The 23,102-nt window shown below is 45.1% G+C and overlaps 1 protein-coding gene across 4 annotated transcripts in view; it reads left to right on the forward strand.

Moving 5' to 3' along the window:
* BAHD1 (bromo adjacent homology domain containing 1) overlaps window positions 1-21,053 on the forward strand; it is a 219,409-nt gene extending 198,356 nt beyond the window's left edge. For all 4 annotated transcript variants that reach the window (XM_029598542.1, XM_029598544.1, XM_029598541.1 and 1 more), the window contains exons 3-7: window positions 8,210-8,586; window positions 9,483-9,642; window positions 10,327-10,403; window positions 11,482-11,573; window positions 17,778-21,053. In XM_029598542.1, the coding sequence (XP_029454402.1) occupies window positions 8,210-8,586; window positions 9,483-9,642; window positions 10,327-10,403; window positions 11,482-11,573; window positions 17,778-17,967 (896 nt within the window). In that variant the 3' untranslated portion in view covers window positions 17,968-21,053. The remainder of the gene's footprint in view (window positions 1-8,209; window positions 8,587-9,482; window positions 9,643-10,326; window positions 10,404-11,481; window positions 11,574-17,777) is intronic.
* Window positions 21,054-23,102: the final 2,049 nt, after the last annotated feature.

Below are 23,102 nucleotides of genomic sequence, written 5' to 3' on the forward strand. Positions count from 1 at the left end.
TAGATTTAATTGGGGGAGGGAATGGAGCTTCCGTCATCCAGAATGGGCTGGGTCCTGACCAGGCCCGCTAAAAGGTGCTCTGCCTCACGTTAGGTCTCTTGACGGATAACCTCTGAGTGTAGTTCTGGAAAACAGATGAGTAAACGGAGCTTAAAACAAATCTATGGCTTGTTAAATTTAGCTGTTGGGCAGGTGACAGTTCAACAGTGGCACAGCTGAAAGTATCTGTGTGTAGCCACAGGCAAGTGCACGGATACAAGAGAGTAAAATCGCAGGTCTAGAGATGAGAGGAGACCCTGTGGTGGTGGTGAATAGAGCTGAGGAAGGGATTTGGCATCGGGTACCCTGCTTTCCTCTCCCTGGTGTTCAGATCTCACGCATGCCGCGTTTCACTCAGGCTCCAGGAATGGCTGCCGATTTTGCTATCTATGCATCTCGTTCTTTTGATTTCTATTGCACCTTTCAGCCACTTCAAAGTGCATTATATTCAGGTACTAAAGGTATTTGCCTGTCCCCAGAGGGCTCACAATCTGAGTTTAATTTTTTTTCTGTCTGTTCTTTTGAGGCCGCTGTTTTTTTGTTTGATTGGTTATGTTTAACTTGGCTATTTAAAATCTGTAATTTTCTAGTCAGTCACTTTAGGGTTAGGATAATGTTTCCCTTTTCACTGTAATGTATGCAGAGCGCTTTGAATTGAAGTGCTGCATAAAAACACAACTAATAGAAGCCACAGCAGAGAGGGCTGTGTAAACAGGAAAAACTGTGCTCCCTAGTACTTAGGTGGCTGTGTCTGCTGAGCAGAAGTGTCATTTGTAGCGGTCACTAAGGAACCTGCAACATTTCCACTTCCTTCCAATTCCCACTTGTTCTGTGCTCCTCGTACACATACAAGTCTGTCAGCTAAACGCTGACAACTTTTAGTGGTGAACCAGAATTACTGCCGTGCGGCTTCAGCTACCATTTGTGTACTAGAAAATGTGTTTTCTAGGCTTTCTCGCCATAGTACTAGTGAAAATATGATAGGCTCTGATACACAAAGATCAAGAAGACTCTACTGCTTAGGGGCCTTGTAGTTTATAAAAAAAACAAAAAAAAAAAAGAATTATTTTTTATGTACCAGGTCTGTCATTTTCAGTTTTGTATTAGTAGCCCAAATATTAAATCCTTTTCTGCTCCCCGCCCCATCCCTTCTTCCTGGTGTGTGTAACATCGCATACCCTTCAGAAGAAAAAAATGACTTGAAAGAGTTGTTTTCTGCTGCTGGGTGACCATTTTTTCTTAAGGTATCACCCTGCAGGCTGCTCTTTGACCTATTAGGAGCCAACTTCTATAATATGGGAGTCTTGGATGTTTTCTGACAGGGAATGGAAACAGGGGTACCTGCAGCGCGCCCTGCTCCAGCTCCCCTGCTGGGATGTTAACAAAAGAGACTGTTTGCTGAATGTTAGTCTAGCAAAGAAGAAATAACACGCAAGTATAGTGCACGGTTTTCATGCTATAGACCGACTCACAGGGAATATTTGAGACTGAACAACTTCTGCCAGCCATGTTGAAGCTCTTTTATCAATATTACAAAATGGTATTATCTATACAATAAGGAATTTATTTGAAATCCATAAATAAATAAAATTAAAAAATGAAACATTTGGTTAAACATGCCTATATGGTTTCTATATGGTATCATTTGAACCTGTCAGGAACTAATTTGCAGTGTACTAGAGTGATGGGAGAATCACATGACACCAAATGGTCTATTTGTGGGTTTTTGATTTTTTTTTTTTTTTTTTTTTTAGTTTAATAACTTACATAACTTGATTTAGTATTACTTGCCCCAAAAATACTTCTGTAGTCAAAATTTGCATAAAAGCCAAGTCAGCTCTCTATTAAAGTATTTAAATGTACACAATACCTTCCTTTTAAATCAATGTCCATCCATACCAGAATGCACAAAATCATCTATTCATCCCCTGACATGAACTAACTGGGTTTCACCCTAATCAGGCTGTCTTGGAGGCAATAGATATCAAAAGTATAGATCTGTGGTTTACAGTTTTAAGGACATAGCGTTTTAAACAGGCAGAATAAAGACTAAACTGAGAAGCGTGGGAAAAGAGGTGAGGGGAATGAAAAAGCACCATTCTAATTTCCCAGTCAGAACTCCCAGCGCAGTCATAATATTGCAAAAACTCCCGAGTTTAAATCTAGATTTTGCATAAGAGAAAAAAAAGAACATATACTCAATCTTTTTAATGTTATCGGAAAACTGAAATGCTGACACACTACAAAGAGCAAAAAACCCAAAAAGCATTTTTAAATCTCGTTGACAAAAAGCATGTAGTCAGATTACACTAAGCACAGTCAGCTACACTGACATCAAAGGAAAAACAATGAATTCACAGGGACGGCAGCTTACACGTACGCGCTCATGTTATAAAAATAGCCTAGGCGCCTAATTTTAAGCATGTGCGAGCCCAGCAGTGTAAGTCGGGTTTGAGCGACTTAAGTGAGGGAATTTGATAACAGGCGCATGTCCGTGCCGTGCCCAGTTTGCCCAGTCCAGGACTAGGTCCTCCAAACCTCCCTGGTTCTTTAGCCCGCACTGCCCCCAGTTACCCCAAACCCCTTAAACCCCTCCCATTTGCCTGGAAATGCTTTAAGATTTACTCCTCCTCTATAGGGGAAGTAAGGTGTTGTGGCACAGGACGTGCACATCTCTTGACCCTGCCCCAGAACACCCATGCCTCGCCCACACCATGCCCACCATCTGCCCCTTTTTTGTCCAGTGTGAGAGATTCGTGCATCAGGACTTAAGCATGCATGTGGGCAGCTTTAAAAATTGGGTGGACGTGTGCATGTCATACATGCAGGTGCATCTCCCGATTTTTATTTTTTTGGCTTGCCCCCGGCTTTTAAAATTCACCTTTAAACATAAAACATAGTAAATGGTGGCAGATGAACACCAAAATGATCCATCTGGTCTGCCCTGCAAAGTGTTCAGGGTAGTATCTGCCACTCGGTGCAGGTTACTACTACTACTACTTAACATTACTATATTGCTTTCCCCCATGCCTTCTGATTAGAGTTGTAAATGCCACTCTGTGCAGGTTACCTCCACCCCTTCTGTTTTGAGTTGTCTATGCAGACAATATCTCCTGGAGCAACCAAATTTACAGGATAGGTAAATGCGTGTAAAGCCTAGAACCCAGAATGTTTTCTCAGAAAGCTTATGGATCTAACTGAAAATTGCTCTCTCTTTCAGCTGAAGTACCTCTAGTGGCCATCACAAGAGTACATGTCATCAGTAAACCAATCAAATGATATCTATGACTAGCCCTGAAGTAGCATCTGTTTAGAAAGCACGTAGCAAGCTGATCCAATAGCTACAGGGTATAATCGTGGATAGGGGCAGTATCGAATGGAAAAAAGAATTCACACCCCCCCCTCCCTAAAAAAAAAAAATATATGCTCTCTATAACCAATCACAGTGAAATAGTTGGTTATGCACTGAACAAAAAAATATCTGTATAGCTGCTGCTCCCTATTGCAAAAAAAACCAAAAACAAACCCACACAGGTCTTGAGGCGATCTGGTTAGAATTATCAGTGTGGAACCAATGGGGCATTATACCAATATTATCAGTGGCTCTTGTTTGTTCTGCATAGAGCAAACAAGATAAAATCATAGATACAATCACATAGATATAAAATATATAATCTTGCAAAGCTAGACTCACAGATCATAAAATAATTACAAATAGGACTTTCCAGTCACAGGATGTAGGAACTTTTTTTTATTTTTTTTTTTGCAGTCTGACAAATCTCAAACCCTACAGCAGCCACAGTTATGATAGCCAAACAAAGGAGTCCCAAATATTGATGTTTGTGTCCTCTTTAAAACCAGTAATATGGAAGAGACCAGTTGATATTTTAAATTGTGATGCCCTCTGATGGGTGTCATAAAAAATGACTGACCCAAAACATTCCAGTATTTCCAGATAATCTGACTTGTTCTTGGGAAGAATCCAGGAGAGACTGCAGATATTCTGATCCAATTCCTCACGGTGTAATCCCCATCGACATATGCTTTTTTTTTTTATAGTTTTCTGGGTTTATAGGGTATCTTCTTTCCCCCAAATCCATTGATTGATGCTTAAGTTAAAATCTAGTACTATCAAACTTCAAGAAATGATTCCTGTATGTCTTCTTCCTAAAACAGAAGATGCAGAATTCTTCCTGTCATATCTAATATATTGAAAGAAAATATTTTCACTATATCTCTTTGATGAACATCTTTTAGATTGGACTCGCAAGAATATAAATTGTCAAAAATGACCAAATCCTTTTTAGAACTGTTCCATACAATAAAATATCAATTAGCGCTTCCAAAGGACAACAAATAATGAACCAACACAACCATTCATTTTCCAAACAGCCACATAGAGGAAAGCTAGGTGGCGTAGAAGTCTGACATGCCCCAGCCTGGAGTATGAATTGCCAGTGGGGATCCCAAACCCCGCAGACAGAAAGTCCTTAGCGATAGTGGCACAGAATTGTAACATGCTCAACGGGATCCCAGGCCCGCGAGCGGGAAGGCACCCCCCCCCCCGAGCCGGCGGCGCAGAATTATGACATGCCTGCGAGGATTCCAGGCCCAGCGGACAGGAGGAGAGAGACATGGTGATTGAGTGAATGGCAAGAGGTGTTGGGGTATGAGCGAGGGCAGGCTGAGTGAGAGAGAATGGCATGGGGAAGGGGGTTAAATGAATGATATGGGATGGAAGGGGGGAAGCAAAGTAGGCTGAGTGAGTGAGAGGGGAAGAAAGGGAAAGTGGAGGAAGGGAAGAGAAGGGGTTGACTGAGGGAATAGAAGGGAAGGTTGGACAAGAGGGAGCATGTGAGAGTATGAGCGAACATGTGTGCGATCAAGTGAGAGAGTGTGAGGAAGACTGTGTGTTAGCATGTGAAAGAGTTGGAGTGGGGGGTATGAGCATATGAGAGTGTGAGCGAACATGTGTATTTGAATAGTTGAGCGTGTGATAGTGTGATTGAGCATGTGTGTGTGACTGAGTGCACGTGTATATGTATGCGTGTGAATGTGTTTTGAAAATGAACATACGCTTGTTAGAAAGTGTCTGTGAGAGAGCGTGGACAAAGTTTGTGTGTAGCTCCCCTTCCTACACTAATCCAGGACAATTTCAAGATGACTAAATCAAAAGTTCCCAGGTATGGAAAGCTGGGAATTTTTTTATTCTTATTAGTTTTAATGTTTATTGGATGTTTGATGTATCTGCTGTTTTGAAATATTTTATTGGCTTTTGGGAACTTTCAAAAAAATTTGTATATGAACTTAATTATATAATGATATTCTATTCATCAGCTGTCTTGAAATATGTATTTTTATTAGTATGGTTTTATTATTATTGTTATATATTTTCTGATTTTACTGTTTATAAGGAATGATGTTTCTTTTTTTCCACTGATGTTTTACATTCAGTGTCTGGCTTTTTGCAGTTTCCAGTACAATTTTTTGTCTGTGCATTTATCTTTATACTTTATGGTCACTTTATTCTGTATTTGGCGAGGATCTGTCTATGTTCTGGTGTGTGATGGAGGTGTATTCTGCTACTGTGTAGTTTCTGTATAGGAATCTATAGCAGCCTGGCCTTTTCTGTTTTAATAGAAGGTGTATTAGTGTGTTAGGGCTTGGTATAATATTTGCAGTGTTGCATTTTCACGAGTGGGGTTCTTACTGTTTGAGTGCTGGCATTTAGTGTCATTTTGGAATGGGAGGTTTACTATATTGTAATTGTACTTCATTTCATTCATGTCTTTGAGGGCTAAGCCCAAACCCAACACACTTTACAATAGGCCTATGGGCTCTAAGTGTCTCTTTTGCAGAATTTGCTCATTGTCATCACAGCACTGCATGTAAATATCACTTACAACATGAATGTTATATTTTTACATCGGAAAACTGTACTTTGAATGCCTTTAAAATCTGTTATAAATGCATAATTTTTAATTGTGTGCGTGGTGAGAGCTGGGGAGGATGGGTGCGAGGCTGTAAGGTTCGCAGAGTACCTAATACCCTTGCACTAGCCCTGAGAGAGGGCGCTAGGCACTGACCCTTGCCATTCACTTATCTCCCACATTCCAGGATGATGGGGTTCCCAGCTTCCTAGAAATATCATCACTGACCTTCTTATCTGGAAACTCTGACCTCTGCCTGCCCACTTCCACAGCATTTCCAGTCATCAAAAGGGGCAAACTCCAAGGGGACCCTTACCTCTCCCTTCCCAGGGCCATCTTAGTGATTTGACCTGCATTGTGCCATCTCAGCCCTCCCCTCAGGCAGCAGATTGTCTTGAGCTGCCCCTGAGTAGGTACCCATGTATGAAACGTTTACTTTGCAAGGTTGTTTTACTTTTACTAGGCTCTCTTTGAAAGATATTGGCGTATAGGGCCTCTAATAAGAAAAATCTTTTCTAGTAAATTAGATAATTTGCAAAGAAAACTGCAGGAATTTCTCAACAAATTACGAGACAGATTTCAAAAGGGATCCAGAACTTGGCACTATGGGGTAGATTTTTAAAGTTATGCGCGGGCGTAGATTTGTTCGCGCAACCCGGCGCGATTTTATAACATGTGCGTGCGCTGCTGTGCGCATGTTATAAAATCCAGGGTCGGCATGCGCAGGGGGGTGCACAATTGTGCAACCTGCACATGCCGAGCAGCCTGCCTCCGTTTCAACCAACCCCCCAGCCCCCACCTTTAAGAAAGTCACGCCTGCCTGAGGCAGGCGTAACTTGCGCGCGCTGGCAGGTTGCCGGCGCGCCATTCCCCGGCCCAGGGGCTGGTTCGGAGACCTCGGCCATGCCCCCAGGCTGGCCCCATGCCCACAGCCCCGGGACTTACGTGCGTCCCGGGGCTTTGTGCGCGCCGGCGGCCTATGCAACATAGGCGCGCAAGTCCCCTGCGCGCGTAAATCCAGCTGGATTTACGCCGCGCAGGGCTTTTAAAATCTGCCCCTATCTGTCTAGTGTGTTTGTGTTATTGGGGGAGAGTTAGAGGCAGACTTGTGAATTTTAGGTAATAGATAAGAAGATGTGAAACTCGTGGAAGTTTCTCAAAAAGGAAATCAAATTCCTTATTAATATATCCACAGTCTTTTTCCAAATTCAAAATGGAAAGTAAGATTTTGCAGATCTAATGTAGGGTTCCTTGTTAACGTCTTGTAACAAACTGTATCGGATGACTGCCAACAAACCTCAGTTTTACTGTTTTTGACTCTGTATTAGCATACATTCCCCCACCTGACAGGCAAGTATAATTGAATGTTTTTTGTTTTTTGAATAATTTTCTTAATTGTATAGATATTAGGGATATGGATTCGATTCATCCGTTTCAGCAGTACACTCATACCTTTTGGACTTTATAGTACACGGGTAAAAACGGATCGTATGCGCAGACCTCGTTATTAAAAAAAAAAAAATATGCATACGATCCGTTTTTACTTGTGCACTATAAAGTCCACGAGATATGAGCATACCGCCTAAAAGGATGAAACCAATGCCCATCCGTAATAGATATACCATGTGGTAATTTTCTTATTGATTTGTTTTGGCATTTTAGCCTCTCCCCCCCCTTTTTTTTTTTTTTTTTGCTTGCTTAGAGTTCGTCTTTAGCCAGGAAGTTGTCAAGGTTAACATTAACTTTGAAGTTTTCAACCTAGGTGAAAAACAGCAGGAACATTCTCATACGGTTTTTTTGCAGGTTTATCATTGCTTTTCACAATCCAAAATTAAGTCAAGTATTTAGATTTTGATCCATCGGTGAGGCTCAAATGACTGAAAGCTCGATCACGCTATGATAAATGTGTTCTTACAGTGCCAATTATGGACTCTAATCCGCCAAGGGGGCTGTAATGCACACACTCTCTTCGCAAGTTAGAGAATTCCCAGATTGGTTTTTCATGCTGATGTGCGCTTAATTTGTTCAAGACTGCTACTCAGCAGTTAATGACAGATGCATTTTGGTTCTGGGTGAAAGGGAAGAAAAACTTAATAGTAACAATTTCGGTCTGAAAGCCCAGGAAGTTCTGGGGAGGGGGAAATGAGTGTGAAACAAAAGAATCATGTTAGAGAGTTCTGTTTGGCCAGGGTTTTATTTTGAAATAATGAATACACTGTTATATATTTTTCTATTTTCAGAAAGCTGCAAATCTCTGGACCAGCTTAGCCTCACAATCCCTGTAGCAGGGCACCCGGTGTCACCTGCTCACCCGTTCTCAGGATGTCCTGTACCCAGTGTCCCACCTGCTGCAGAGCCAGTTCCATACCTACAAACTCCCAACTCCGAACCTCAAACGATGGCCCGATTAAAAATGGCCCGTGAGTGCCCACAGAGCTCTAAGCCTCCTAGCGGCTCCAAATCCGGAGTCCGGAATACTACAGGTTGTTTTCATGCTTCAGATACTAAGGCATCCAGGGGCCACTCTCACCCGAAACAGCAGCGAATCAGCAGGAGGAGAGCAACCAATGGTTGGATACCCGTCGGAGCCCCGTGTGAAAAGGCTGTTTATGTGGTGGTAGGTGTCGGGATCCATATGCTTGAGTTAGTGTGCACTACATGGAAGGGCAGCAGGGATGTAAACATCCCGTCTGAGGAATGTAATGGAAGGGAATGAGGGTCGAGGTGCGGCAAGGTGTCCTACAGAGGAGAATTCTGTCCCCGGAAGGATTTCTCTTACACTTTCAGTAACAAAGATCCGATCAGGTATTGAGGTCTTGTCTCAGTACTCTACCCAATTTGTGTTTCTGGCCAGTGTCTTCGCTAAGAAAATGTAGGGAGAGGAATGGGTCTAGTCTGGTCTTTACATGGGACAGCAAGAGTTTACACATGCAAGGTTTAACCATAGTCCCAGACTAACATTGTCAAAGCATCGTGGCAGTAGGAAACACACAAGAGGGATTTCAGATGCCTAAAACTGTCTTGACACGGGTAGTTTAGGATTCTTTTGTATGCAACTAAACTTTTTTATTTTTGCCCAGTAACTCCCTCTAGTGGTGCTTCCATCTCAGCTGGAATCGGCCTCTCCTGAGTTGTTCAGGCTTCGCCCACATTCACGACCCCCTCCCATGTCTCCCAGGCACTGCAGCAACCGTCTTTTGGCTGAGAGAAATGGATTGTGGCTCCTTTAGAAGCTGGCACAGGTCCATACTCCGTCCTTGCTAGCTGGGCTTGAGAGTAGAAGCTAGGCCTTTCGCGTGGTAGCAGTCTGCTAAAGCTAACTTAAACTCCTACGCCTCTACTGTGCTTTGATGGGTGTTACATTTCTGCACATCGTGAGTGTCCTTTGGAGATCCACACCTGAGTTGATATTTATTGATGCGATACGAATCGAGTGCAAGGGAAGAGTAGCTTGGTGGTCTCCTCTTTTTTCTTGTGGTCGCACTTACTCTGCCTGTCCCCTTTTCCATTTAGAATGAGCCTGAACCTGCTGTTCGCAAGAGTTACCAGGCTGTGGAGAGAGAGGGCGAAGTCATCCGGGTACGAGACACAGTCCTACTGAAATCGGGCCCGCGGAAAAAATCAATGCCCTATGTGGCAAAGATTTCGGCGCTGTGGGAGGACCCAAAAACAGGTATTGCATCCTAACAAATGTGCCTGCCTCGAGAATACAGCGTGCGGCTTCTCATCCCAGGGGAGCTGAGCTCTTTGGTGCAGCTTTCAGGGATCAGCTCAAAGAAATGTTAGCAGGAGGTCGGGCTGCCACTTTGGTTTCTCACGCAACAGAAGTCAGCGCTCAGTCCAAGCTGTGGGTTGTTTGTTTTTGGTTTTTGTTTTTTGACATTTCCATAAATGCCATGTAAATAAATGATGGGTTGGTTGTCTGGCAGCAATGGGTTAAACATTCTGTCACTAACAGGTGGTGTTGGTTTTCTTACCAGAGTGGGTTTTTTTTCCCTTAGATCAGGTTACATTCCTCTGGGGGAGCAGACCTGATAGAGCCAGTAGTCAATTCCCCAGAAGTAATTTGCCCATCATTTGTGGCTTGTTTGCATTTTTCTCTGCTGATCCATGAGTATGCCTCGGTTACTGACGGAGGAAACCACATTCGTTATCAATATTTACTGTCAAGGTTTTTGTGCTGTGCCTGGTTGGTTCCTAGAGCATGCAGTTGCAGAAAGAGGGTTTGTTACCACCTCCTGTCGAAAAGCACAGGAGCCAAGAAAAACTGACTCTGAACGGATACCTCGCCACATCATTTCCTCTGACCCCTGCTTCTTGGAGGCTTGGCCTGAAACGGTACTTTTTGTCTTTACAGGGGAGCTCATGATGAGTCTCTTCTGGTATTACAGACCAGAGCATACACACGGAGGCCGCAATTCCAGCATGCACCAGGTAACCAGTTTAGTTTTCCGCTTAGAGAATCTCGGGCTATTTTGGTAGGGGGATATGCGGAGTGGAGGGGAGCAGGTTGTGAACCGGGGAAGCCAGGGTTCAAATCCTGCTGCTTGCAATCTTGGGGCAAGTTGCTTCACGTTCCGTTGCCTCAGGTACAAACGTAGGGCCTGATTTCTATGGGGGAAAAATGCTTAATAAATGTGGCCCTTAGCTTGTGAGCCCTCTGGTGATGGGGGGGAAATACCCATTGTGCCTGAATGAAATCCACTTTGAAGTGGCTGACCAGTCACAAAAGGCAGAATATAAATCCGTGGAGCTATAGACAGTATACAGAATGTCTGGTTTCTGGATTACCACTGTGTACTGGAAATTGAGAGTTGACATGCCTGTACCACTGCTCCAGCATAAGTGGCCACAGGGAGGTTTTCTCAACTTCAGAATCTAGGAGGGACAAGTCACGTTGCTCTCCAGTGGTGTGTGACGGTCACTTCTGTTCCCCAGGTGTTTCCGGTCTGCATGTCCAGTAATTTGGGTCGGGTGTTTCTAACCTGTTAAGTACTGCAGTAGACTTCATGTGGTGTTTGCAGGACCGGCAGTGGCTAGGAAGTTGTCAGCAGACTTCTGTTCAGGCACACAATGCCTGGAGATTGGAAGCAGGCATTGGGTTGGGCATGCAGGGCTTGGAGCTCGGCAGCAGGCTTTGGGTCGGGTGCGTGGTGGTTTGGAGCTTGGCATCAGGCTTCCTGCAGCATCTGTGGCAAACTACAAGTATGCAAACAAGATTTTGCTGGACTAATCTCTCTCATGATTACTGATGGTCCCACTCACTCGGGAGACTTGGTTTTGATCTTTGTAAATGACTATAGACCATTTCAGAAGCTCTTTGCAGACCAAGGCAGATTAATCAAACAGCAGGGAAGAACTGCAGGGTATGTTTCTGTGAAAGCAAATTGAATGTGCCTGCTGACTCCAGCAGTTGCCTTGGGATTTGTATGTGTTAGATATGCCTTGAGGTGGCTTGTTCGCTCTTCAGTTGTGGCGGTGTGTGTCATTTCCTGTCTGCACTGTTTTGTAGAATGAGATCTTTGCATCCCGTCACCAGGATGAGAACAGTGTTGCCTGCATTGAAGAGAAGTGCTATGTCCTGACCTTTGCAGAATACTGCAGGTAGGTGGTGCTCTCGACCTGCAGCTGCATGAAAAACCAGTTTCACTTTCTTTAGGAAATGTGCTACTTGTAAAAAGCAGATGGACAGCCACACTGATTTTCCCCCAACTGAATATTATAAACCCTTGCGTTCCTCCTAGCCTATAACAAATGGATATTTCAAAAAGCTAATCTTTGCAAAGATTGTTACTGCTTGTATACACCTCCTGTAAGATCCCATAGGAAGCCTTTTAAATAAGCTGAAGTGCCAGAATTCAATCTGTATCTCAGTATACTGAGATGCCAGAGCAGAAGCCTGTTGGAAACAGGATGCTGGGCTTGATGGACCCTTGGTCTGACCCAGTATGGCATTTTCTTATGTTCTTAAGCCAAGCTGAGAACAGTTATAATTCTGTAGACCTGTTTTTTTTTCCTGCAGACCCCTTCACGTGGGCTGTGTTAACTGTAAGCAGAAACTCTGATGGTTGTGGGGTACCTTCAGTACCACTCGTCAGCTGGCTAGGGCCACCACTGTAGGTGTAGCCATCTTTCCTTGCTTCCTGGGTTTCGCTACACAATTTTTAAATAATCTGCACTAATTTCTCTATGCAGTGGCTCTCAAGCATGCTATATTTGCATGTTTTTGTTACTCTGAAAAACAAACCTGTTTGTATCCTTTAAAGGGGGTTGACAGCCCAGCAATTCATCAGCTGTAAGAAAAACACATTCTAAATTTCCGCCTAGCCTGCTTATGATCTGAGTGATTACCCAAATTTAGTTTGTTTAGTGATGTAAAATGTAGAATTTACTTCCCCGAAATCCTTGCTGTGTACAGTAGCAATGCTAACTGCAGAAGGGTAACTCCTGCTTGGACAGCAGGATGTTAGTCCTCACGCATGAGGTGACATCATCAGATGGAGCCCGGCACAGAACTTTGATCTCAAAGATTCTAGAACTTTCAAACATGCCCTACTGAGCATGTGCCGCTGTAGTCATCACCCTGCCCCCTAGGCAGAGTCCCTCAGTCTGTTTTTTTTCCGCGGAGCTGTCATCTTGCGGATTCTGAGCTCGTGCATTATTATTTTTTTCTTATTCAGCTTTGCTCTCTTCTCACAGTTTTTGTAAGGGATTTTTTTCTAGAGCTGCAGCTGTTTTTCTTTCCTTTTCTCCAAGTAGTTTTTATTCTTCTTTCCAACTTCCGCTGGCCACATGGTGGATTTTCCCCTGTGCAGCCTGAGTCTGTTACTTTAAAAAAAAAAAAATTGCTCCTGCAGTTTCTGTACCTGTGTCCTCTCCTTGCTCTTTCATTTTTTTTTTCCTCTTTTTTTCCAGTGCTGACAGTACTGACTTGTGCAGTCTGGTGCTCCATGTAAGCTGCTGAGCCTGGGGACTTGCCTGAGTTCTACCCGTGCTGGAGTTCCATGGCGGTTCACCGATCAGTCGGCATCAGTGGATTTGGACAGTGGAAGGATCGAGGACCATGCCATTCCTGTGGGGTAGAGTTCATCCTCCCCATATCTCAAGGAGCTAGCCTCTATGGGCGGGAGCCCTGGATGGCGTTGCCTCCCCTCCTGCCTTGGTAATGCAGTCTCCTTGGGAGAGAGGGTGAGCGGAGTCTAGGCTAGCAGCTTGCTGCCGCACTTCTGTGCCATGCCCATGAACGGTTGCCCGTGCACGGCTGTGACCAGCTCACTGTTTGTCCAACGCATCGATGTCTGGACCATGTCGGGGACCAGGCCCACCTTTGGGTACCATGGTCACCCTTGATGCTGTCTGCATCGGAACTGGAGCCTCGCTGCACCAGCTTGGGCATCAAGGGGCAGAGTACGGTGCAGGTCAATGCCCTCGATGCTGCTGATTCCGTGGTCCCAACAGTGCCCTCGGTGCCACAGTGTAGCTCACTCGATGCCACAGTACCTTTGAGGTACTCGATGCCATCGCTGCACTCAATGCTGTGGTGACCACGGTACCATCGATGCTGCTGGGCCCTTGATGCCCACGGTGCTCAATGCCATCAACACCCACGATCCATCAAGGTGGCAGGCCCTCTATGCGTCAAGGTGTGTACCTTTGATGCTGTGGCCTCTGTGCCAGCATGATCTCAATGCCATCACGATGCAGTGCTGCCCCAATACCATTGATGTACTCAAGGTGCAGGGCCACGTAGAGGCCTTTGGTCCACCGATGTCTCATTATCACCTAGACTACGTCTACCTCCACAGACCAGGAGCGGGGTCGCCATTGAGTACCCTTATCACCCTGAGGCCATCGATTGCCAGGGCTCTTTGAATCCCCTGTGAGACCCTGAAGCCCTTGGGTGGCAAGGGATTTTTGGCCTCTTACGGATCGTGTGCAGGGGCATCCATCTACTCAAGGCACCCTGGTGAGTTGATGCATTCATATGTAGTGTCCGGTGCCCTCAAGGCTCCTGGGTGGTGTCCACTACGGAGCACTGAGAAGCTCAGGGCTGACCCTTCAGCTGATAATCCTAGTACTGGTGGTCCCAAAGGGATGCACACACCATCAATGTTAATGGGCGCTAGCGAGGCTCTCGTTAGCTGTAATGCTTGCGAGGACTTCGAGCTGTCAGCATAGACACCCCCAGATGAATAAGTGAGCCGAGGGGAAATGCCATTGGCACTGGTAGTCATCGGTTCTTTTTGGCATCAGTGACCTGTGGATAGGATGCAGGGCCTCTCCCTGCAGACGCCCATGGCTTCCTTGGTTGATGTCTTCGGGCATGGGTCTCTGTTGGGGCCCCCGGGAGGTCAACGTCCATGGGTACTTGTGGCGCCGGGGATGGTGCTATATACCATCAAACTGATTACAGTTTGGTTTAGCGCAGTCAGGTCACTGGGTGCCCTGTGGTGGCTTTGTGTTGGTGAGCTCAAACGCGCCGTGGGCCCCTACGGGCACCGTCTCCGCTCTAGGTACAAGTGTCTGCAATCAGAGATTGCAAGACACGTCCACAGTACTTCATAAGCATCTTCAATCGCCAGGGACTTCACTGCTGTCGTTCCCTGGGGGACTCGCAGGTGAGCCGGTTCTGGAGGGGACAATGCCATAGGACCGCCATCCTCCACCATGCCTTACCCAGAGCACCAGTAGTGCAGGGGACGCCACCGTCACACTGTTCTCTCCACTCCGCTGGAGTTACTGTGACGTTGACCTGCTGCTTGCACGGTTGGAAAAGATAAGGCATCTGTTCCAAGTGCCTCGGACGCTGACAGGTGGCATTCTCCCTGACTGTGCAGTCCTCAGCCATAATAGAGTTCTGCCATCTTTCATCGTGGTCTCAGCCTCTGTGTCAGGCTGTACTGCATAGTGCTGAGAAACACTGACGGGGGGAGGGGTCCTCACACTCTCTGTGCTTGGACGTGAGGCGGTGTGTAATCACTGACTCTGGCACATAGTTCTCTGCCCTCGCTGGGGAGTGGGTTTTCTCCTGCAAGCACAGCGCTTAGCATCATGGCTGTGCCGCCATCCGTGGATGGGTTACCACTGCATGAGTGCCACCCAGTGTGTGTTCTCAGCGAAGGGCTTCCAGTTGCCCTCTGCTGCCTGGGCATTTGTGTGTGTGCGTGTGGGTTTTTCCCTACGCTTGGGGCCCAGATCCTGTGACTCTGTACGTGCCTTTGGGGGGCCGGGGAGCGGCAGCGGTGGTTATTGGACTGTCTTCAGCTGGGGCCCCTCCGGGCTTTGCAGTGGCGACCACCTCTATCCAAAGCTGGCTGCTGCTGGTGGGTTGGTCGCTTCAGCACCTCCGCGATCAGTGATTGTGCCTCAGCCCTCCTTTGGAGAGTGGCTAGGCCTTTCAGGATCGGGCGGCCCCAAACCCAGTGTCTGCCTTGAGCGCTCTAAGCACAGCAGGGTCCATCCATGAAGGAGCCTGTCCAGTGCTGCTCCCCGGTGACCCTCCAGGTTCCCCCCCTGTTCAGGAGTCACTTTGGTATCTGCTGGAATCTGTGGGCGTCTTCCTTAAGGATCGCTATCGTCAGTCATTCTTGCCTGTTGGGACCCTTCTCTGAGGAAAGTTTCGGTCAGTCAGCTGGGCGAACGTGGCCTTCACCCTTTTGCCATGCCCATAGCTGAGGGAGTTGGGGGCCGAATACCCCGCAACATGGGGCACTGCCCTTTGCTCATGGTAGCGTGCAAGCTATTCTTTCCCCCTTTTTCAGGATCAACCCAATCTGTGGACAGAGGAGTCCTGGGTCATGCAATGTTGTCCATTAGTGGGCCACGTGCATCCTTAGGAGGGGAAGATGATGCACTCATGGCTGGGTTAGTGGTACTTCAGCCGGGTGCTTGGTACTCTGTTCTGAGGCCACCCTGAGCCTGCCCTGATGCCCTTCAGGTTTCTGGGCTAGTAATGAAATCCTCTTCTACTGGGGCTTGCGTGTGTGGCTTCCCGTCTCTTAGTTGGGCCTCCAGGATTTCTTCCCTGGAGCAATCGCTCTGTTTCCACTGTTTCAAGAAGGTTACTCCCTGCTGTTTTCGGTAGTGAGTTTGCTTAGGCAACCAGGCGACTTGTGCTTGCCCCGGCAGTCCACTGGTCTGCCTCCTTGTGTTCTTCACGCCTTCCGATTGGATTGTCAGGGGGAGGGGAGATAAAGCTAAGGTGCTCGTGATATAGCTCTGTATTCTTGCAGGGAAGGATGCACCATGTTTTTCAACTTATTTTCGACATTCTCTGGCCAATACTGCCTTAGTTTTTCTCATTCTTTAGGTTGCCCAAAGGCCTTCCTGCTCCTCTTGCTATCTTGTCACAGGATAGATGAACCAGTTCTGACGGGCACTTTTGAGTAAGCTTCAGACCTATTTCATCTCCCTGCCGGGAGCTATGGGCTACATGTCTGTTTCGGGGATTGTTCTCATCCCGAAACCCTTGACGCATCCTGCACGGTCAGCTGGGAAGGATGTTTGGCAGGCAATGTCTGTCCCAGACCCTGCCATGGTTCTTGTGCTGCTTGTTCTTCCAAGCGTTGCTTGGGCTTTTGCTGCCCATTCGGCCTACCAGCCATACCTGGGCACTCTTCTCTGGACCTTTGGCTGTCTTTATCAGCAGTCTCTTTCTGGAGGGGCTCTCGGGCCCCAGTTTATTTTCCGGTTGTTTTTTCACACCAAAGGAAACTGCGGTTTTCGTCCAAGATTCTCTCTTGTTTACATATCTGGGTCCTTCCTGTATCCAGAAGGATCTGGATCCACTGTTTTTGTCAGGGTTTACTTTTCAGAAACCCTGCTTGTACTGTTTTCCGTGGTGCAAAAATTTCTTCTGCTTGCACTCTCATTACTTCCATGCCTTAGGCATCCCTGCTAAGCATAAGTGTTTGTATCTCAGTCTTTTCTTGGCTTTCTTTGTAGAACCCAACTCGTGCTTCAGCTCCTCTCAGGCACAGGAGGGAGGTAGTGCACCAGCACTGTGCAGTTTACCACTTTGTCCTGTTCGGACAGCCTGGAGCTAGAGATTCACCCATTTGTGAGGACTACCATCCTGCTTGTCCTAGGAAAAAACAGAGTTGCTTACCTGAAACAGGTGTTCTCAGAAGACAACAGGATGTTAGTCCTCTCGAAACCCTCCCGCCTCCCCTGGGAGTTGGTTTCTCCATGTATTAGCTGTATCATGGACTGAGGGACTCTGTCTAGGGGGCAGGGTGATGACTACAGCTGCACATGCTCAGTAGGGCATGTTTGAAAGTTCTAGAATCTTTGAGATCAAAGTTCTGTGCCGGGCTCCATCCGATGATGTCACCCATATGTGAGGCCTAACATTCTGCTATCCTAGGAGAGCACTTGTTACAGGTAAGCAGCCCTGCTTTCTGCGTGAAGAGTAGCAGGAATGCTGGCTCTGGGGACGTAACAATCATGTAAAGGGTGCGAAGAATGCGGTTAACCACTGTGAAAGGTGTGAGGAATAGGGTAATATGATTGAGTGCAGTAAAGGCTAACTAATCTTGAGCAGGAGTTCTTTCAGAAAGTGGTTTTAGATGGCTGGGTTTGGCTGCTGGTCACTATGAATCCTTTCCCAGACTTCTCAACTAACGAGAGCTATAAAAGATGCTTTAAACTAGTCCTGATTTGTTAAGACTAAATTCCAGGATGTGCCATGTAGAAAATATGATTGGATGAAGACTGCTGGTTATCTTGCACACCTGGTTTTTCTTAGCTACTGACAATTGGATTCCAAAATGTTTGATGATAATAAATACCATTTTTTTAAATGTGTAGATTTTGTGCCTTGGTGAAGCGTCGTGGTGAGGGGATCCCTGGCAGGAAAGCAGTGATTGTTCCTCCTTCCGAAGAGTACTGCACACCGCCGCACCGCAAGGTGCCAGAGAACACGGATCCGGACCAGGTGTTCCTTTGCAGGCATGTCTATGACTTCCGGCATGGACGTATTTTGAAGAATCCGCAGTAGCGAGCTCTTCAGCTGAACTACAGCCATGCCAAACTGCAGCGGCAGCCATGCCAGAGTTCCAGGAGCAGGCCCAATGGCCTAGGACTTCCCTGCATTCTTTCTGATGCTGCTTGCAAGTACGAAGGACTACAGGAGTTTCCCTCCTCCTGAGACGACAAAGGATCTCTCCATTCAGGAACAGATACTTAAGTAAAAGAACGGAAGAGTTCAGAGCACAGCACTTCTTGAAATGAGCATAGATTGAAATATATACCTATAAAAAAATATATACATATATAAATGTGTATATATTTATATATATATACACACACATTGGAGAAAAGCCAGTAAACTGGGGCAGAAACCATTCTTGGTGAGGATGGTCGGAACATACTGGAAGCATAAACTAACGTATATCGGAGTCCAACCTGGGTCTTGCGCCTTAATATGAATAAGGTCTCGCTCATGTCCATCTGGCATAAGAGAGACCAAGAAGGATCCCTAAGCTTTTCTAGTTTTTGGATTGTTTGATGCTTCTTCCCACCACTACCACCTCCTTTTTTTTTTTTTTTTAATCCAGTGCCTAGGCGGTGCAGATTTTAGAAGTCTTCTCAGTCAAATAGCATGGCAGACACAGAAAACACAGCCTCCTTTTATCAGAGTCCTATTATTTGGAATAATGGGTGAGAGTTGCTTATTGCATAATGTCTTCCCTTTCCCATAAAAAAAAAAATGAAAATGGTGGAATAGTGGCATGCAAACACTCGTTACAGGCAGCAGGTTACCCTCTTCAGAGGTGAAAATGTTGGCTCTTTACTGTTTGCCATTGTAACTACTCCCTGTAGTCCACATGACCTCAGTTTTTTGATGGGGTGGGATGCCCTAAATAGACTTGTATTGTAATTCACACTAATCATCTGTCACCCCTGTTTCAGTTTTGGTATCTTTGTGGTAGTCTTACAGCTTCAGTAGAATGTAGTTTTATACACTCCACTGTGTCACGAGGGGTCAGGGATTGCTTGTCTTCGGGTACGAGACATTTTGAAATAGCTGGGTCTACAGCATGGCTACATCCTTCTGAAGCACTAGCTGTCCTGCGACTCAGCACAGTGGCACAATCCAACAGTCTCCTAACCATGCTGACCACACTGATATCTGAATTTACTCACAAGAATGGTTTGTGGTTCCTGACCAGAACTGACCAATGAGAGGGTTGCGTTGTTGGAAATGCTACCTGATTCCTATAGATACTTGCCTTTTGCCTTATGTGTATAGATTCTAGAGATACTTTAGTTTATCTTAATACACAAGCTATTCAAACTAATTCTAAAGAAAACCAAAGGACAATATACCAGAGTCCACTGAATCAGTACACAAAACTGGGAAGCCACTTGTAGATTGCACTAATGTAAACAATGGAAATCACACTGTATCAGTACCTGCTGACTGCTGTAGTCACTAATTTAAACTAGAAATCTGCATTTTCAGTGTTTTGTTGTTTTTTTTGAGTGGCATCTGACACGGTTGTGGTAACCACAAAGGCATATAATTATAGAAGAATTTGTGATGCTTTATTGGTTTGGTCCTTTGAATGGAAGTAGATCTACTTCTGTTGGCCATGAACTCTGATTGGGTTTGAGTGTACGTGGGGTGGGGGGAGAGATTTTATTCTCATTGGGAGGGAGCTGGCATGGATAATGTATCCATCTTCTTCACAAAAAAAAAAAAAACAAACTTCACAGTATATTGAGAGGATCTGTACATCTTGCGTTTCACAAGACAGAGGAACCTCCGATAGATTTTATGTTTATCTATACCAAAGAGGGTACTGCGTGGGCAAGTGGAAGCAAGACCAGGCATAAAATTAGATGGGCTGATGAAATCGTCCAGTGGACTCAGCAGACAGTGTGATGGGGGATATCTGGGTTTTTTCGCATCCAGTTAACATTTCTTGCTTCTTGGGCTATCTAGGGCAGTGGGAGAGTTGATTCTCTCAATCACTGATATGAAGAAAGAGGAGACACCAGTGTGCATCCTGGTGCCAAAGGGTGGCCATTTTTTTTTTTTATTGCAAAGAAATATACAGTTGTAACAGAAAATTTCAGCACCAACAGCTGTTTTTGGAATTAATTTACCATGGGTCACTTTAACATAGCTTAAATTGGCACTGGGCGTGTGTTTCCCCAGGATTCCAAATAAGTTAGCACTTAAGTGGCACTTAAGTGGCCAGGAGCTGGAACCATGGGTCAATACCTAGTGTGTGGTGCATTGCCAGAGCTTCAGCTAACCTCATCATAATGGTGGATAACATCCAAAAACCTGTTTTAAAACCTCTTAAAATGAAAATTGCAGAGGGAGATCTTTTATGTATTTTAAGTATTTTTGATTTCTGATGAGACAGGAATACATTTCATTTTAAATATAGACGGAAGGGTTGTTTGACTTCATTTAAGTTAATTGATCTCCTTGGTCACAGCTCTCTGGCTCAGCTGCTGGAAAAACTGTCTCCTTAAATTAAAATAAGTAGCACAAATGTAAGGTATGCATCCCTTTTGCAGAGGAAGGGGTGGGGTCTGGTGCAGGGGCTCCGACAAGCTGAAGTCCTTGAATCTCCAAGAAATCCATACAAACGGTGGGCCTGGTTCTGAGATGGGCTGTTGCCCATTGTTCAGAGGGAAGACCAAATTCTCCCTTGTCTGATAACGGTATCAGCGCCTGCTCCAAGCCAAGAACATTACACTTTAGGACTTGTGTGGCTATTTGCGCTGTCTTTTAAGCAGCATGTAAATGGGTTAAATTGTTATGTCTTACCAGTAATGAAAGTATTTGATGCTTTTTTTAAAATCTATTAGATATGAAGATATTTTTTGAAACTGAAAATGCAGTCGGTAGAATTTAAATTTGGAAAGTTATACATGTAAAATATATTTTAGTTGATGATTTTGTAAAATGCACTTTTTGTGTCTCTTCCCTGGTTTCCCAGATCTGTATTTCATTGTTTACAGATGGAATGGAAAAAAAAAAACATTCCCTATACCCTTCTTCTGTGAGAAAGCTATATTAGAAGTAATTCTTTAAAAATAAATTTTAAAGATTGTATTGATTTAGAAAACTTGTGTTGGTAAAGTGACTGAGATGTGGCTTTCCTTTCCTTTGTGTTTATGGGAATGTGTCTTCATGATCTCCGAGTTCTTTTATACACCTCAAGAACTAGTGAATGTCCCGTCTCTGCATCTTTCGTTTCTTAACCAGCTATCTCAGCAGTCTAGGTTAGAAGAGTAGCAGCGGCATGAACGGGGTGCTCAGTTTACTGTTCTATAGGTAAAGCTGCGCAGGAGGGGCCTTGAGATCCAGTGTGGAATTGGAATGTGCTACCGTAGGAGCAGCATGCCGTAAAATCTGCATATACGCTCAGCTTAGAGAGGTGGGACTGAGCAGTCAGATTAGAAGCGAGAACTGCAATAAGACAGCATTTTTACAGACAAGACTGGCTGTCATCTTCTACACCAGTAGAAGAAAATCAGATAAATTATGACCTACAGCAGGGGTAGGCAACATCAATCCTGGAATGCCACAACCAGGTCTGGCTTTCAGGATATCCATAGTGAATATGCATAAGGTAGAGTTGTATGCACTGTCTCCATTGTATGCAAATTTATCTCATGCATATTCATTGTGGATATCCTGAAAACCAGACCTGTTTGAGGCCCTCCAGGACTGGAACTGCCGACTCTGATCCACAGGCTGTGAATAAAGGGAAAGAATTTTGACAAGCTGCAATGATAACTTTATGCAGGAGAGATCTGAATTATTGGCTGTGGCATGACAATTTATCAGAACGTAAATATGGCCCCATTACTGACAATGGACAGTTCCATGGCATCTTACACTAACTGGACCTATGCAATGCAGCCATACTTACTGATTTTATTAATTAAAAAATCTAATCTGAAAAAGCACCAGATCATTACAGCAGCATCTGCAGGAGTGAGATTAGCAGAACATAAGAAATATCATGCTAAATCAGACCATGGGTCCATCAAGCCCAGCATCATGTCTCCAACAGTGACCAATCCAGTAGGATCACTTTCAGCTACAGCTCCTGTTCTGGTCCTCTGACTTACTCCCCAACACCAGTCTTGCTGTGGGGTATGGGTGGCAAAAAGACATCTTCCTCCTCATGTTAATTGCTTTTGCTCTTTGGTAAGACCATGGCAGATAGTGCATAAACTGTCTGGCTCACAAGGAGTTCCAGCAACCCTAATAGTATTGCTGGGACTTAAAGACCCTCACAGCTGATGAACTCCCATCTAATACAAATCGGTTATTTTTGAAGGGCAGTAACTATGAAGATATGGAAATATGCAAAGAAAATCTCAACCTGATGAATAATGGAAGCAAAGATCTGTTTTATAAACTTGAGCCTCTTGCAGTCTAGGATGGGGCATTAATCCCGGCTTCTTGGGAATTTTAAAGTATTTGGAATATGCACTCTTGCACCTCTCTGAGGGGATTCCTCATTACCTCTATGTGCAGTAAGTGACTGACAGTCTCCAACATGGCAGCAGTTTTTGTTGGACTTTTAGTGATACAGATTCTGAAAAATCGAGGCTTGGGAACTCTGTGCTGTACCCATCCTTTATAAGGTCTGGAACCCAACAGCCCTTCACTGACCAAGACTGTTTATTTGCTTATACAAGAGAAAGGTTGCACAGAAATGTACAATGAATGAAATACTGAGAAGAAGAAGTAGATAGTTTGCCTCCACAGACCATAGCTGGAGAAGTCTTTTTGGTGGTGGTAGTTCTGCAAGAATTAGGATTTTCCAACTTCCACTTATTCCTACCTCTTCTCCAAGCACAAAAGGCCAGGATCTCCTGCCTCTGGAGTTTGTTGGACTTAAATGAGCACTGTTTAGGGGACTCCTTGTGAGCCAGACAGTTTATGCACGATTTGCCCTGCCTTGACATAAGAGTAAGTGATATAGGAAGAACAGTGAGAACTGAGACCACAGCAGATCAATGCCTGCACCATCTGGGGTTTATGGTGGCTACAGATGGACCCCTCAGCCAAACATGAGCTGCTGAAGCAGTGGAAGATTCCCAAAAAGCCAGATGCACTGAAATAAATTCTATCTCAGAAAACGAGTTATTCTT

Source organism: Rhinatrema bivittatum, chromosome 4, assembly GCF_901001135.1.
Source record: "Rhinatrema bivittatum chromosome 4, aRhiBiv1.1, whole genome shotgun sequence".
Taxonomy (NCBI): Eukaryota; Metazoa; Chordata; class Amphibia; order Gymnophiona; family Rhinatrematidae; genus Rhinatrema; species Rhinatrema bivittatum.